This window comes from Poecilia latipinna, unplaced genomic scaffold (assembly GCF_001443285.1).
Source record: "Poecilia latipinna isolate Pla-1442-1.1 unplaced genomic scaffold, P_latipinna-1.0 Scaffold1648, whole genome shotgun sequence".
In the NCBI taxonomy this organism is placed as follows: Eukaryota; Metazoa; Chordata; class Actinopteri; order Cyprinodontiformes; family Poeciliidae; genus Poecilia; species Poecilia latipinna.
The window spans coordinates 74,140-89,119 of record NW_015114264.1 but is presented as its reverse complement, the minus strand read 5'-3'; the positions used below and the strand labels follow the sequence as shown (position 1 = coordinate 89,119).

Sequence of the window (14,980 nt, the reverse complement as noted above, 5' to 3'; positions counted from 1 at the left end):
GAGAACCGCGTTCTGCCGACAGTCATGGTGTGAAAACCGAAGAGACACCACTGGTCAGTCTTGTAATGGTAATGCTGTCTTTTAGCTACATTACGCAAACTAAGTGACTAGCCTAACAACTATCAACTTGGTATATCCTCATCTACAAAAACCTAAAATTCTGGGTACGTTTTTTTTTTTTTTTTTTGTGAAATAATACATTTATTAACCGGTTATATTAAATACTACTTAAGCCTCATATCAAAATAGACTTAAACTCAATGAGAATGTGGAAAATCACTCGAGTCATATGCGCAGCGGTAGAGCGCGCGACCCTCGGTGTATCATACCGGGCGCGAGCCAGACACGGCCAACGACGTCAGCGTTTGCAGCATGTCTTCCCCCTCTCTCACAACTTACATTCCTGTAAGAAAAAACCTTTTAAAAAATGCAGTAATAACTTCCCTGTCACATACGGATGTGCCCCTGGGCAAAGCATTTAACCGGAGGTCGCTAGTATCTGTGTTAGTGTGAATGAGTGAATGTGGCTTTCTTTAGAAGTGGATGGTTTGATTGTCCATTTACATTTTTAAATGAGGCTCCATCATGTTAATCATGTGTTTTTGTTTTTTCAAATGATCTGTAAACACCCTGAAAATAGTCATATTTTGTGAATCACAGCAGTCCAGTCCAACCCGACTTCTTTTTTGTAAAATTTAACCTCTGCATTAGATCTCCTTACACAAACACTTCATTAATAGTTCACCTTCTGACTTTGCCCACCTTTTTAATCGGGATGATTAAAAAAAACGCAAGGTAAATCGTACTGTGACAAATTTTATTGACTGAACAATGTAGCTACAATCAATTTGCTACCAACAAACTACATGATGTTACCATGAGAAGCTGAGTGGCTCACATTGATCAAAGTGTTCCGAGTCTCGTCAAAAACTTGCCTTTTCACTCAACGCTAAAAGGCAGCGCCCAAAGTATAAATACACATAAAAAAACAAAAACAAGACAAAAGCATAAATATATCAACAGCACAACACAAATTGCACCAGAAGTCGATGTTTCCATCATGCTTACATATATTTGTTCTCAAAACACTTTGTAACGTAAAGCTCTGCTTTCTGATGACATCATCACTCTCTACTTAAACCCCAAGATTCACCGCTGTGGTTTCTGCACACATAGAAAAAACAAGCAGAAACTCTTCAAGCCAATGGTAAAAAATAAAGGACGAAAAGCCCCACAGAGCATTAGTTGGTTACATTACTAGGTCAGTATATAAGGCATACAAAAAAACAACATTCCACACATTAATGCTGAGGTTAACATGAGAAAGAGTCAGTCAGTGCAACAGTTACACAATGTATAAAAAAACCTCTTGAGGTACAAAGTTGTTCAACTTGACACCGAACATTTAAAATGGCCTAACATCAAATTTTCTAATTGGCCTAAAAAAATAACAACAACCAAAAAAATCACTGTTGCATTGCAACCAATCACAATTTAATTTTTCATCCACAAAAGAAATGAAATATTCAGGACCCTTTCGTCTGATTCAAGGCACTGTCCAGGTACGCCCGCATCTTCTCCCTGTGAGGCTGGGTGAGGCAGTAGCCCACGGCCTGCTCCGTGTCCGCGATCCGCCTCCGGAAGCGGTCGCAGTCTCTCGCCAGTTCCTCCCAGTGACCTTTACGGGACGCCTGGCGGGCGAAGGGCCAGGTCCGCATGACGTGGACTTGGACGAGGGGAGAAAATTGCACCTGAAACAAAAAAGAATGGAGAATTTTTTTTTACTTCTTTTAGCTATAGAACTTCATTAAAAATGTCGTTTTTTCAAGTTGCACTAATCTAAAGATGGGGCCATTTTCCTTTGATTTAGTGTCGATCACTCTAAATGGCGCTTGATGGGTTAGTTAAGAAAAATGGCCAATTTAAAAAGAAGCAGCACATTTTTCTTCTCATTATGCTATAGTCCTTAGAAGGAAATAAAGAGAACCAGTGGGTCATATCTCAAAATATAAATATTACAAACTGAAAACTGTCCAAGTATTTTGACTTTGTCTAGCTCTACATATTCTGGTTTTGCAACACTGCTGAAACTTGAGCTAGCCAGCGCTGCAGTCAAATTCTCCTGACTCGCTGGAGTCACATGACCAGGATTAGTCATGACGACCAGAGGCGTTGCTAATCGACAAAAACAAACAGCTCAGCTGAACCCACAGCGGCTGAGCATGTGTCACTGAAACAGGAAATAACTCTTATCTCTCCCTTTCAGTCCCTAAGAGCAGACACTCCCTCTGTCCAGTTAAATTTAGACTCGATATGATAATATGTTATATGAGTTACATTGTAAAAATCTTCAAGGGGTCATAAAGGGCATTTCTTTCTACTCTACTCTTCAGCTCACTGAGTTCCCCATCTTTTTTAAATCTTAATTGAAATAATAAAGTCTATGAACCTTCTTTTGCCTGGTGCCGGCCTTCTTTTCCGTATTTCCCTCAGCAGGTAACCGAGACGTCGGCTCGGGTCTCTTCCATGGCACCAGTCTTTTGTCCTGATGGCGGTGCTGCTTTAACTTTCTGTCCGGCAGAGCAGGTTTGGATGCTTTTATCTGCTTCCTGGTCTTTACGGATGGATTTGGATCGATGGGTTTGAGCGACGGCGAGGTGCTCTGGAGGCAAGCTTTGAAGTTCAGCGGGTGATAGGGGTCGTCCTTTTGGCCGAGAGATTCCCAGATCAGCTCTTCGTTGTCGTCATCCTCTGATGGAGGACGACTGCTTTGCCTCTCCGTCTCGTCGTTGGTTTTGGGAGGAGGTGTGGGGAGTGAGGCTTGTTTACACGTTGAGGGGGGTTTGGTTTTGAGAGAGGGGCTGCTGGTTGTGCTGGCAGTGAAGTATAAGGGGTTGTACGGGTCTTCTGGACTGCTGAAGAACTCCCAGAGCTTGTCGCTTTCTTCCTTGTCGACGTCGGGGCTGGAACACTCGGAGCCGGCCCAGCTGCTCCAGCTGCTCTCGCTATCAGAGCGACACACCCACGCGTTCAGCCGCGGCGCCCCCATCGACTCCTCGCTGGCCTTCAGGTCTGCGTCACCGCAGGTTTTGACGTCGGTTTTACTTCTCCCCATGTCAGAGTTGGTCGAGATGCAGGCGGAGAAAAAGAAGGGATTGTACGGATCGCTGGATTTCGACAGAGACTCCCAAAGCTCCTTGCTCTCTTCGCTCTCGAACTCCACGACGTTGGGCTCTTCCTCGCTGCTCCACTGAGAGCTTCTGTCCTCCTCTGACGTCTCCTGTTTGAAAGCTCTCTCTTTGGATTTGAAAGCTTTGTCGCAGCTTCTGAGGCAGGCGTCGCTGGAGCTACAGCCGTCACTGGACATGAAGATGTTCCAGTCGCCGGGGAAGCCCATTTTCCAGGTGGACTGGTGTCCGAGCAGGAGGCCGTCGTCAGCGCCGCCCGTCCTGGACACAAAGTCGTCGACCAGGCCACAGCACAGGTCGTCGGCACGCAGGCTGGAGAGCAGGGCCTCGGCAGTGGCCTTTCCGGCAAACGGGTCGCCGACGTCGGCGCAGAAGTTGGAGAGGGGGTTGGAACCGCCGACCATGACGCCGTTTTCGCCGTCGAACAAGGATGAGAACAGGAAGGATTCGGGAGTGTTGGAGGCCGTGCCCATGTGCTGGATGTGCTCGCCTGTTTCGTCTGTGATTCTGACGTGGACCTCAAACCTGAACATCTGGAAAACTGGAGGAGAACAGAAAAATATAAGTATCTAAATAAATCCAGGAGTAAAAATGGTTATGTGGAAGTCAATCCCATCACTTTGCATTTACATCACAGCTATTTCCAATCATGACTCATTACATTGCTCTCTATATCTACTTATATTCTAATTTCATTATGAAAATTATACAACACTAATTTTTTATTTTATTTTTATTTTTTACCGATTCCTGGTATGTTGACTTTCAGTAAAGAAGGCTACTAGTTAATAAGAATCAAGAGCCGAATTGCAGACCAGCTTTAGCTTACATGCCACTAAAAAAACAATTATTTTATATTGTGCCTTCCTGAATATGAACCTAAACTGTTTTAAAGTTACTTTCTTCCTCCAAATGATACAAACTCATACACCACTAGGCTAAATATATGTTGCACATTTTTCAGTATTAAGAAAAAAAAGTAGGTAATCTTAAATGAATTCGAATGTCAAAAACATTTTCATGTCTCGTTAAATTAGCTAAATTTGGGAAAAATGTATCAAAGAAATAAAAAATCTTTACACAACGTGAAAGAATATTTCTTGCACAATTCAGACAAAAGAAAACGTAACCTTCCGTTTAATCAAATTAAAAAATATTTCCCTGTCGCTAAATTTGAGAAAATGTATCAAATGAAGAAAAGAAAGAAAACGCGCTCGTCACTTTGCCTTGTTCTTACCTGAAATAAAAGTGTAATAGATGACCTGAACCAGCAACCGAAGCTGTTCCCACAGCACGGTGAGCATCTGTTTTGTCCAGGGAAGAAGCGCCATCCCTCCGCCGCCGAACCTCTCCATGGCCGTCCGCTCTGAGCCGCTCGCGACTGTAGGAGCCATTTTCTCCCCACTTCTTTCTTCTCGGATTACGGCCACCGTTACTGAAAATATCCTCACGTATTCTGGTATTCCTCGTCCAAAACCAACAGACTCCGCGTATGTGTCGGTGACAGATATGCGCTCGAGTGTTGTCGCTTCATTCTCTGGCTGGTTTTTGCCATTTTTGCGCTCCTTCGTCAAATACGCTCCAACAGGTACGCCATGTTTCTCTAGTATTGTGTCTACGTTGTAGTAGGAGTGAGTGTCTTGTTGTTGCAACAGAAGTCCTTAAATACACGCGGTGACGTCGACACGTCTGGCAGTGGATTGGACAGCCCAACTGTCAATCACTCAGAATCCAGCTCGCGCTTACAGTCACGTATGACGCATAGAAAGTGCCCGTAATTTCCACGGTAACCAGGAAAGTCCTCCTAGCAGCCCCTGATATTCATGTAGGCTAACAACAAGATGACGTAAAGAAAAGGCAAGAATTTCACATGAATCAAAAACAAAATTCTCATCAGTAGAAGCCGTTTCATTTCAGCTAACGCAAAAAAACATGACTTGGAGCCAACAATGCTATAAACAGAGGAGCAACCACACAGTAATAATGAACCTTTATATGTTTTGTGGGCTTAAGAGGGTATTTAAGCAACATAAATAAAGACAATCACATACTTATGAATTTAAATTGTTTTATTTATTCAAAATGGATTGAGTTTATGCCACCAGAGCAGAAGCTGTAGAGGACTCACTGTAAAGAGAGAAAAAAATTACAATTAAAGATTCGCACCACTTAAAAACTTATACTCACATGTTAACAGCTTACCATACATAAGATAATGTTAGATAAAACATTACACATGATTGACATATTGTGCTACAAGTCTATAAAAAACAGTAATGCCTGTTTATTAGTTTAGGTCAAAACTGAACAACCTTTAAATAACTACAAAAGCCTTTGGCTTCAAGTTCAGCACCTCAAACACCAGTATTCCTCAAATAACATTTTTGTAAATTTCAAACCACAGTTGCATCAGGTAGTACAATTTTGCATCTAAAAAAGTTTAATATTTAACTTTAATGTTTATTAATGTAAGCAAATGCAAAAGTTTCCAATAGGAATTTTTTTTAATATTGCAGGACAACTCGCTTTTTTATCAGTGTCAAATATCCTGCTGGTCTGGCAAACAGGATATTGCCTGTTCTAAAAACGCCATTGACGTGTTCTTTGTTTAATAAAACTTATTTTATAGCTTTGATTTAAAAAAGTAATTTATAGAGCAAGTCCATGTAATATTTATAGAAAAAAGATATAGGTAGCTATTTAACAACAAAAAAGAATGGTGTGCAGGTAAATTACACACAAAAGCAAGCTGGCTTGAGCCACCGGCTGCAGACCTCAGCTATACAGACCACCAACATGAACTGAAATGTGTGAAGGGGACTGGCAGAGACGGCACCAAGTAGCCATTCTGCTAATTTACCTCCAGCTTTTTCTAGCACAACAGAAATATCACAACTCTTAACAAGTGAAGAGCAGGACAATGAACTGTGCATTACCTCCAAGCATCTAATGCACTACAAATAAAAAATTGTCAAATTTTCTTACCAGATGGGAGACTTAAAATGTTCAAGTTAATTTTACCAAATATTTTGAGTCAACTCTTCAATATAATATAGAGTCAACTCTTCAACTACAGCAGGAATAAGGAATGTTTCAGTAAACAGGGAATACATACTACTTCCAGTTGGGGGCCAGTACTCTCTTGGTCTTGTAGTAACGGGCCAGCCTGTGGATCCTGCTCTCAATGAGAATCAGGCGGAACTTGGCATCCTTATCCTGCAAACGTCAAAAAGAATGTGAATTATAGTGGAAACCTTCAAAATGAAAAACACTAAGCTTAAAAAAATACAAAACAAGTTTTAATATTGTTTAATATCCAAAATTTGAACCTTTCTGTTTCTCTCCAAGTGCTTCCTGACCGCCACAGCCTTCTTGATGAGGTGGTACAGATCCTCAGGCAGGTCAGGCGCCAGACCCTTGGACTTGAGGATCCTCAAGATCTTGTTGCCAGTGACGAAACGCACCTGGGCAACACCGTGGGAATCCCTCAGGATCACACCTGAGCAGGGAAAAGAAAAGCAAAAATGACTGGAAAGCCAGAGACTCAAACACAAGGAAACTGAGTGAAGTCATAATTTCAGGAGTCACATTCCTGAAATTATGCCCAAAGTTATTTTTTTGTCCAATGTGACTTTTTTTTATGCCTGTCATCTTTTGGCAAAAAAAAAAAAACATAAGCCATTATTTAGGAAGGTGATGTTATGTAAACAATGAGTGATAGAATTTCTAGATCATTAACAACTTTATATCTGAGCAAGTAGCAATTTTAAAATACCTGTAGAGATTAAGCCAAATGTTTTGTAACACTCAGCTTTGAATTCATTTCATATCAAACATTTTGTGCTGGTCTGTCTAGCATTTGTTTCTCTCGGTAGTTAAATAATTTGATGAGACAGAAAAGGGTAAATCATGAAATACTAAGAAATCGGCTACAATTTAACAGTTTTTCGGAAACCTGTTCATACAAATATAAGAGACCATGAACTCTGAATATTTCTATACAGCAACTTAATTGTCAGGTGTCAAACCAGATGCTAAATGATTTGAAGCAGAAATGTAATTCTAACCTGTCTCAACAGAGCACTGAATCATGTCAATATGTTTCTGTGCTAAATGTGATATTTATTTGATATTATTTAACTATATATATTGACTGATGGTCAGTGTCTCGAGTTCTGAACATTGATTTTAACTGGCTCTCTCAGTGTTAGAATCAGGTTCTACAAGGATCTAAATGCAAAAAATGAAAAATTGTATTGTAAACTGAAAATTCATATTAACTAAATCTTTATTTTGTGGATTGCGATTAAATTTTATTCCCCTCCCAGCTAAAGGCTAAATGCTGGTAGCCATTCCTAAGTTTTACTCTGCACACACACAAAAACAAAAAGATGAAAACTCCAGGTTAGCAATAGTAACTAAGCCATGTTTGAACACAACAAAGTATGGCATTTTATTGAATTCACTGCCAGGTGTCCTAAAGTCCAGCAGTCGGTAACAGGGTGGCACAGGGCTGGACAATAAATCAATAATATATATTGTAATAGACAAATGATCAATATCAACAGATAATACGCCTGATAGAATATTCAATATATATATATTTTTAAGGTTTTGTTGGCTCTAGTGGCCTTTATTTGAAAGCAGTTTGACAGGAAGGAGGGTTATGATAGAGGGGGAAGACATGCAGCAAATGTCACCAGGCCGGGAATCGAACCTCTGACCACTGGCATGAGGACTAAGGCCTCAATACATAGATTGTGATTTGCCCCTGCACCACCACAGCACCCATAGAATATTCAATAATTTGAACTCTGATCAAGAAGCGCACAGCATTCTGGGAGGTGCAGGCAGCTCAACTTCTCATGGCCAGCTAAGCAAGGTGGGTGTTACCTAGCAACAATCTGCCTCGAGTACCTTGCACTTCCTACTCAAAACAAAAAACCAGGATTTAAATACAAACTGTGGATAAAACAGGAAATGTCACTAAACCAGTTTGGCAGTATTTCAGATACTTAAAGCAAAGAAAAAAACAAAAAACTAATAAATAATTATCAATAGATTGATATGAAATATCGCAGAACATTTCTCAGCCACATCGTTCAATGTCAGCATCAGCTGCAATATATCCCCATTTTATTGTCTCCTGTTTGCTTCCATGACTTTTTAGCATTTAAAAGTCATGGAAGCATGCTCACAGCAGATGCTGTGAACATCTGCTGCTGTGAAACTGTCCAACTGGCTAAATATTACATCAGCATCTAGAATGCAAGTTCATAACTATATTAGCCAACAATTATTTCCCTCTAAGCAGTTCTTTATGATATGAATCTTGCGATATTTCACGCAGCTCTAGTAGATATGTTATTGAGTATAGTGTCATGAAATTGCCACTTCTATCTTTCCTCATTGCTGGGTTTGAGTTTAATCCAACAAGTGATTACTGTTCCTTCACAAATGATTAAAGGAAATCTTAAACAGAATTTAATTTCTTATTTTTTTAATCCCCATTTTTAGCTCAAAACATTCATTCCAACAAAATCGATTACTTCAAAGAGTTTTTTTTATGTTTGCATAACAAAGAGAAAATATTCTTAATCTCAGGTTAAACTTTAAGGTTTATTTCGAAAAAGTATTAGATTTATTGCCGATGAATGACAACAATGGCAACTTTTAAAACATTTTTTCTTGATCTTAGCTTTTCAGATTTCAATGTAGAATTAAGACAAAATACCCCAAACATTTGGCTTTTAAAATGCTGTAAGATAATTCAAGATTTTAATATAATCTTAAGTGTCTGCAAGCAAAAAAAAAAAAAAAAAAAAAGAAAGAAAGAAATAATATGGAATATTACTGGAATGTCGAGGCTCTCTAAAACAATCACCAGTTCCTGAATCTAACCAGTTTCAGCACTTTTAACATTGTATAACTTACCAATCTGAGAGGGAGTCAGACCCTTTTTGGCCAGCTTGAAGATCTGCTCTTTCACATCATCAGATGTGAGCTTGAGCCACTATGAAAACAACATCTGCGTTACTAACCAGAACAACAGACCATCAAGACCGATCCAGTAGAAATATAAGGCGTACTTACAGTGGGAACACTGCGCCTGTAAGGCAGAGCTGACTGGGACAAGCCCTTTCTGAAAATGGGAAAAGAAATAATTTAATCAACAGTTTGGGGAAAACACTAAAGGAGTCAGTACAACAGTTAACATATGGAAAATAACACGGTAAAAAGCTATTATTGAGCTCGTGGAAGCGAAAAGGCCGGCTAATGCTAGCTTCAAACATCTGCTAACGATACATACCGAGACTAATACATGCATTCAGAAACTTTGGTTTATATAACTTAAATGTGCTTGGACTTTGACGATTATTTTTTGGGCTTAAAATATATATAATCTGGAAGATGTTATCATAAAGTAACACCTCTTTGAACCGCAACGGTGTCGAGCTGCTAATGTAAGCTAGCTAGAAATAGACAAGCATCTGAAGGTCCGTCTATGCTCCTTTTTTCCGTTTTGCAACAATGTAAAGTTACATTTTTTTTACACCACAGTCGACATTTACATGTTTACCAACGTTGTTGTGAGACAAAACCCGACCTGCCGCCGTTTAAAACTAACTTTTAATGTTAAAAAGAGAGCTCACCCGGGAGCGTGCATGCGACCCATGATGGCGGTAGAGGAAGAGAGGCCGCACACGCGACAGAAGAAACGATTTTGCGCCTGCGTCGGAAGTGGCGTAGATACGTGAGACGATTTCCTGTAGGCGCTCTCATAAAAAGTGGCTCTGCTTTTTTGATTATTAGCATTAAAAACATCGACCTAATTATGTTTAAAAGCGGTTGTGTCGTTTTAATGGAAATGCCTTGTAAGTTCTCCATCTTTATTCAGATCCGTTCCGGAGAAAGCTGCGTGTTATTCATCACTGTTCCGAAATTCTTGCCAAATTCCACATAAATATCTGAATAATAATAATTTTAGACAAATAAATGCAACTGGCCATTAGAATGTATCCGCTCTAGTTTACAAATAATAAGAAAACTAAAAATCGGCTCAACCATTGCTTTAGTCATTTTCTCAGATACAAATATGTTAACTAAGTCATAGCGTTAAATAAATGTTATCACGTCACTTTATAACCGCAGAATTGCATCCATAATTATTTGGAGTCAAGCTCTGGAATAATTTGAAAATGTGGCTGAAAGATAGATCAGTTAAAAAGAAATGTAAATTAACTTTTTTTTTTACAAGATATTTAGAAAAAGGTGTCTGAACAAATGTTTGTGTTTTACAGTATAGTTTAACTGAAAAGGCTTCTAGTAAAAGTACGATGACTATACATTTAAACAATTTATTAAAACCATTCCTTTTATGTCTGTATCATGAGTCTTTATGATGCAAAGAGACATTTTTGCCTTCAGTCTGGCTAAATAAAACTTTAAAGCTGCAATATATTTTTGAAATATGACAATATTTCCACAATTTTTGATAAATATTTGCTATATTAAACATTTCTAGAGAGCAACCATTTTATTTCTATTTTTAGGTTTTAAAATAAAACATTTTGCAAGTGTTGATATATTGTCTTCTATGGGATATTTTTTCCATGTAGTTTCTATCCCATCAACTGAAATAGATCTAAATAAATATTACTGGTACATTTATTTCCCATCTTGTTGTGGAAATTCAATGCATTTATTCAATCAAAAAAATAAAAAATAAATAGAACCCTGCTAATATCTACATTAAATCTATATTTAGAAATTTTACTTGGTTCTTTATTATTTTTAGCCTGTTATAAAAATGCTAGAAACATAAAATATAACTTAATAGAAATTTTACTTGAACTGGGTTGAAACTGGGTCTCTGTCCCTTTAAAATCTGCTTTTTTAGGAAGTCACCACAGCATGGCTCCACTATTAACCCTTTAACAACATTTTTACCAGCATTTCACAAGAAGTTTGCCAATTGCTGCTTGCTGGCTAGTCTGAAGGAGCTGAGAGGGGGAATCACAGGTTGAGGACTGCTTTGTTAGGCAGAAGCTTGGAAACTAGCTGTGACGAGGAGCTTCATCCTCGAAGGCGGAGCTAGGTCCACCCAGGCATTTTGCACCGATGAATGGTTGCCATGGAGATGAAAGGATTCTCAAATATGCATGAAAACATCAAGGTGACACTCCATTATGTTTCTGATGACTACAATATTGTAACAAGATGTAAAGCTAAAAAGAAGCAGATCTTACATAGTGCTGGCTCTTTAAACGTTTGGTCATAATCGTCGCATTTCGAGGGAAAAAAGGGGAAACCATCTGACACACAGGGGTGGCACCATCATGTACTAGTATTCTGCTGCAGGAGGAACTGGTGCACTTTACAAAACATATGAAATCACCAAGAGAGAACATTATGGCAAAAATATTGAACAACATCTCAACACATCAGCCAGGAAGTAGAATTATGGATGTAAAAAGGTATCCTGGGTGATTCTGTGACACCTGGTCCGTCAGCACGGATGGGCCTCAGAAAGAGGTTCATTGATCAAAATGGAAACAAAAGCACAACTAACATGATTTATACTGCAACGTTAAAACGTGACAGGCAGGAAGGAGCACGTCGCGTTTGTTGAAAAACATTTAATTTGCTTTATGAAAGAGATTACAGTACACACCGATCGCTTAGGCTAGAGGTCACCAATTAAAAAATAAATAACTGGCCATGTTAACACACACTCTCCTTGATTTCTTACTAAAAAGAGCAGAACCAGGCAGTTCACATTAGATCCTGTAAAAACTAATGCAGGAAAAGAAATAATCTTTATCTTTTTGTTTTTATTAAATATGAACACAACTTTAGATTCATAGTTACACAGAGAGGAGGATAGTTTATGAGCTTGTACAGGATAATATTCCCTTGTGAAGATGTTTTACATCCAAGTTTCTGATCAGGATTTATAATATTTTCCCATTTAAGAAGAAGAAAAAAAAACAATAAAACAAAACAAAACCTTGCTTCTCCTGGACTTTGTGGGCAGTTTTTCAGCCCGGTTACTCTGGTCACAGTGTGATTATTAGACCTCTGTAGGCACTTGGAGAGGATGCGGTTCAGCTGCCGGAGCTTTCAACAGGTCACTTCCAGATTCCAGGATAGACTCCGCTCCTAATTTTTTTTTTCTTGTGATAACTATTGAAAAAAATTTAATGTGCCTCAAGGCTTATACATGAACCTCTGTGAAGGTGTGCTGTGTGAAAGAAGAAAAACCATGGAACAAAGTGTGAATTTAGTGGGAAAGAATAAAAACTGCTACAACAACCCTGATGGCTCTGACCTTCCACCAGACCACTTCAGCTTTACAGGATGCATTTTTTACTCATAAGGACATCCCACATTATTTAGCAAATTATATTTAGTAATAAGGCTAAATCATGAGTTAAAAACAAAGGCACCCTTCTCCAGTCCCTATGGTAAGTGGTTTATTTTTGATGATTTGTTAGTTTTGGCACATTTTGGGGGAAATGAAAAAAAATCCTACAGTGACTTTGGATTTGATCTAATTCAGTTTGATGGGCAGTCCTACTGTTTTCTATGTGTTCACATAGGAAATAAACCATGACACGTAGAAATGTCTCTCCTTTCAATCCCTTAAAAAACATCAGTATATATAGATACTCTTCTGAAAGTAAGCCGTTTTGGTCCTCTAATAAGAAAATGTACAAAATATTACAGCTCTTAGTTACAGTTTTGTTTTGTTTTTTTAAAGGAGGCAAAATAAGAAGATTGTTTGTCACATGAAACAATCTTGATTAGTTTCTCAGGCAGTAAGAAGAGTGAAAAAACAAAAAAACAAAAAAAAAAAAAAAAAGAAACGAGGCTCCCGTTTGTAAGTTATTCACTTCTGTTGCCCCTTTGGGGAAAGACGACACATTCATATCATATGGGAACAACCTGTGGAGCTGCGCAGCTGGCGCAGGAAATCCCAGACACATAAAATGGTGTTTAAATCTCATAAGAACTACAAAACCCTCAGTTTGATCCAGCTTATAAAATGTTTCTTTCCCAACTTTATTTTAAATTTGATAATCTCGCACCAAAAAAAAAAAAGAAAAGATGAATCTGTTTCCTGATGTTCTGAAGCTTTTTTTTTTTTTTTTTTTGACATAAGGAGCTGAAGTGGCTTCAAGTAAAACCTCCGTCTGCGGCCTTTCCCATATGATCCGAATGCGTCCGTCGTCGTCCGAAGAGGCAGAGTCAGAGTCGGCCTGGGTGCGGGGGTCAGAAGTACGGAACAGCGGTTAGTTTGTACCACTTGACCGTCTCTTTGCTGAGGTCAAAGTCTTTGAGCCTGAGCGTGATGCCGCCCAGGAAGTAGTTCTCGCGCAGTGACTCGGCGCTGAGCACGCTCAGCTGCAGCTCCCGCAGGCTGAGGGTTTCCTTGCTGTAGCTGCTGTACACCAGCTGGGGAGAACAGACGAGCAGAAGTTAGAACACAGACCATGCAAAAGGTCAGAGGAGGAGCTTCGTCCTCAAAGGCGGAGCTAGGCCCACCTAGGCGTTTTGCACATCTGAATGGTTGCTATGGAGATTAAAGGATTTCTCAGACATGCATGAAAACATCAATGTGACGCTCCATGTAGGTTTCTGATGACTACAATATTACAACATGATGTAAAGGTAAAAAGAAAAAAAAAAGTCGATTTTACAGAGCGCTGCCTCTTTAAAGTGTCAGTAGCTGCGTTTACATTGACCGCAAGATTGCACAAATTGAAATTATGAAAAATAGATTAACTTAATGGAAACACAGCAATTAAAAAAAACAAACAAAGTTTTTCGATTAAAAAGATTTTGTGTTGAGCATGAGTTGGTTGGTTTCCAGCCATATTGAAGTAAACGTATTTCACTAAACTAGAATGGAAACAGTTTTTTTTTTTCACATCACACGAGTTGCGTGATTAACAGCCGGATGTTACTACTGGTGGAAACACCAAAGAAGACGACGGGAAGTAGTTGGAGGATGATTGTTTTGTTTTTTTCTTCCAGAAAACGTGCAGAAGCAGAGTTCTCACTGTTCATAAAAAACCTGTCTGTAATTCCAACGTGGTGAATCTGTAAAATTGCTGACTAGAAGATAAAGGGGCTTGTCTCTCCAACGCCTGAATAAGACGCAAACGATGGTTGATAGATGAGCGCTAGAGCCATGCCTGAATTATGAATATATCGCATGTGAAATTTTTTGCAATTTTTGTCCTGAATAAGCTTATTCGTGATTAACTTTGATTTCTTATTTAGTGGAAACACTCCAATATTGTGTTTATTTATTTATTTTTGACATTATCGGAATATTGACAAAGTTTTGCGCACATTTGTAATGGAAACGCAGCTACTGCGGTGTGTTTCCTCACCATTTCGTTGAAGGTGGGGTTCCTGGTTTTCCTGGAGATCTTCGTCTTGCGTTTTGAAGTCTTGTGAGGATCAGGAAGCAGGTAGGTTTTTACATATGGGTTTGGATCCGTTCCGTCTTCAGAAACCTACAAAAAGTAGGGAGGACAATACAGTTCAGGTCAGATGTTCACATACAGTCGCACTGATAAATGTTTTCTTAGTGGGGAGATTTTAGCAGGGTTTCTGCAGGTTGCACAAACTCAAATTTAAGTCTTTTTAAGACCATTTTAAAACCATTGTGAATTAAATTTAAGACCTATAAAGTGACAATTGTACTGAGAAAAAAAAAAAAAAAAAAAAAAAAAAAAAATAATCCCTAAAAAAAAAAAAAAAAAAAAAAAAAACCCAAA

General features: G+C 38.9%; 3 protein-coding genes across 3 annotated transcripts in view; all 3 read right to left on the bottom strand.

Moving 5' to 3' along the window:
• Positions 1-800: 800 nt before the first annotated feature.
• LOC106964268 (protein phosphatase 1, regulatory subunit 15B-like) lies at positions 801-4,880 on the bottom strand. The gene is made up of 3 exons (XM_015059681.1): positions 4,426-4,880; positions 2,450-3,729; positions 801-1,751 (listed from the first exon to the last, which is right to left on the bottom strand). The coding sequence occupies exons 1-3, from the start codon at positions 4,580-4,582 to the stop codon at positions 1,527-1,529; spliced, it is 1,662 nt and encodes a 553-aa protein (XP_014915167.1). The 5' UTR covers positions 4,583-4,880; the 3' UTR covers positions 801-1,526.
• A 362-nt stretch (positions 4,881-5,242) lies between these two features.
• On the bottom strand, positions 5,243-9,925 carry rps13 (ribosomal protein S13). Its single transcript, XM_015059682.1, has 6 exons — positions 9,842-9,925; positions 9,282-9,330; positions 9,123-9,201; positions 6,518-6,687; positions 6,304-6,404; positions 5,243-5,315 (listed from the first exon to the last, which is right to left on the bottom strand). The coding sequence occupies exons 1-6, from the start codon at positions 9,862-9,864 to the stop codon at positions 5,282-5,284; spliced, it is 456 nt and encodes a 151-aa protein (XP_014915168.1). The 5' UTR covers positions 9,865-9,925; the 3' UTR covers positions 5,243-5,281.
• A 2,431-nt stretch (positions 9,926-12,356) lies between these two features.
• pik3c2a (phosphatidylinositol-4-phosphate 3-kinase, catalytic subunit type 2 alpha) overlaps positions 12,357-14,980 on the bottom strand; it is a 67,167-nt gene continuing 64,543 nt past the window's right edge. Inside the window, exons 32-33 of the mRNA XM_015059680.1 lie at positions 14,591-14,716; positions 12,357-13,646 (exon numbers count right to left, since the gene is read on the bottom strand). Coding sequence (XP_014915166.1) covers positions 13,464-13,646; positions 14,591-14,716 — 309 coding nt within the window. The 3' untranslated portion in view covers positions 12,357-13,463. The remainder of the gene's footprint in view (positions 13,647-14,590; positions 14,717-14,980) is intronic.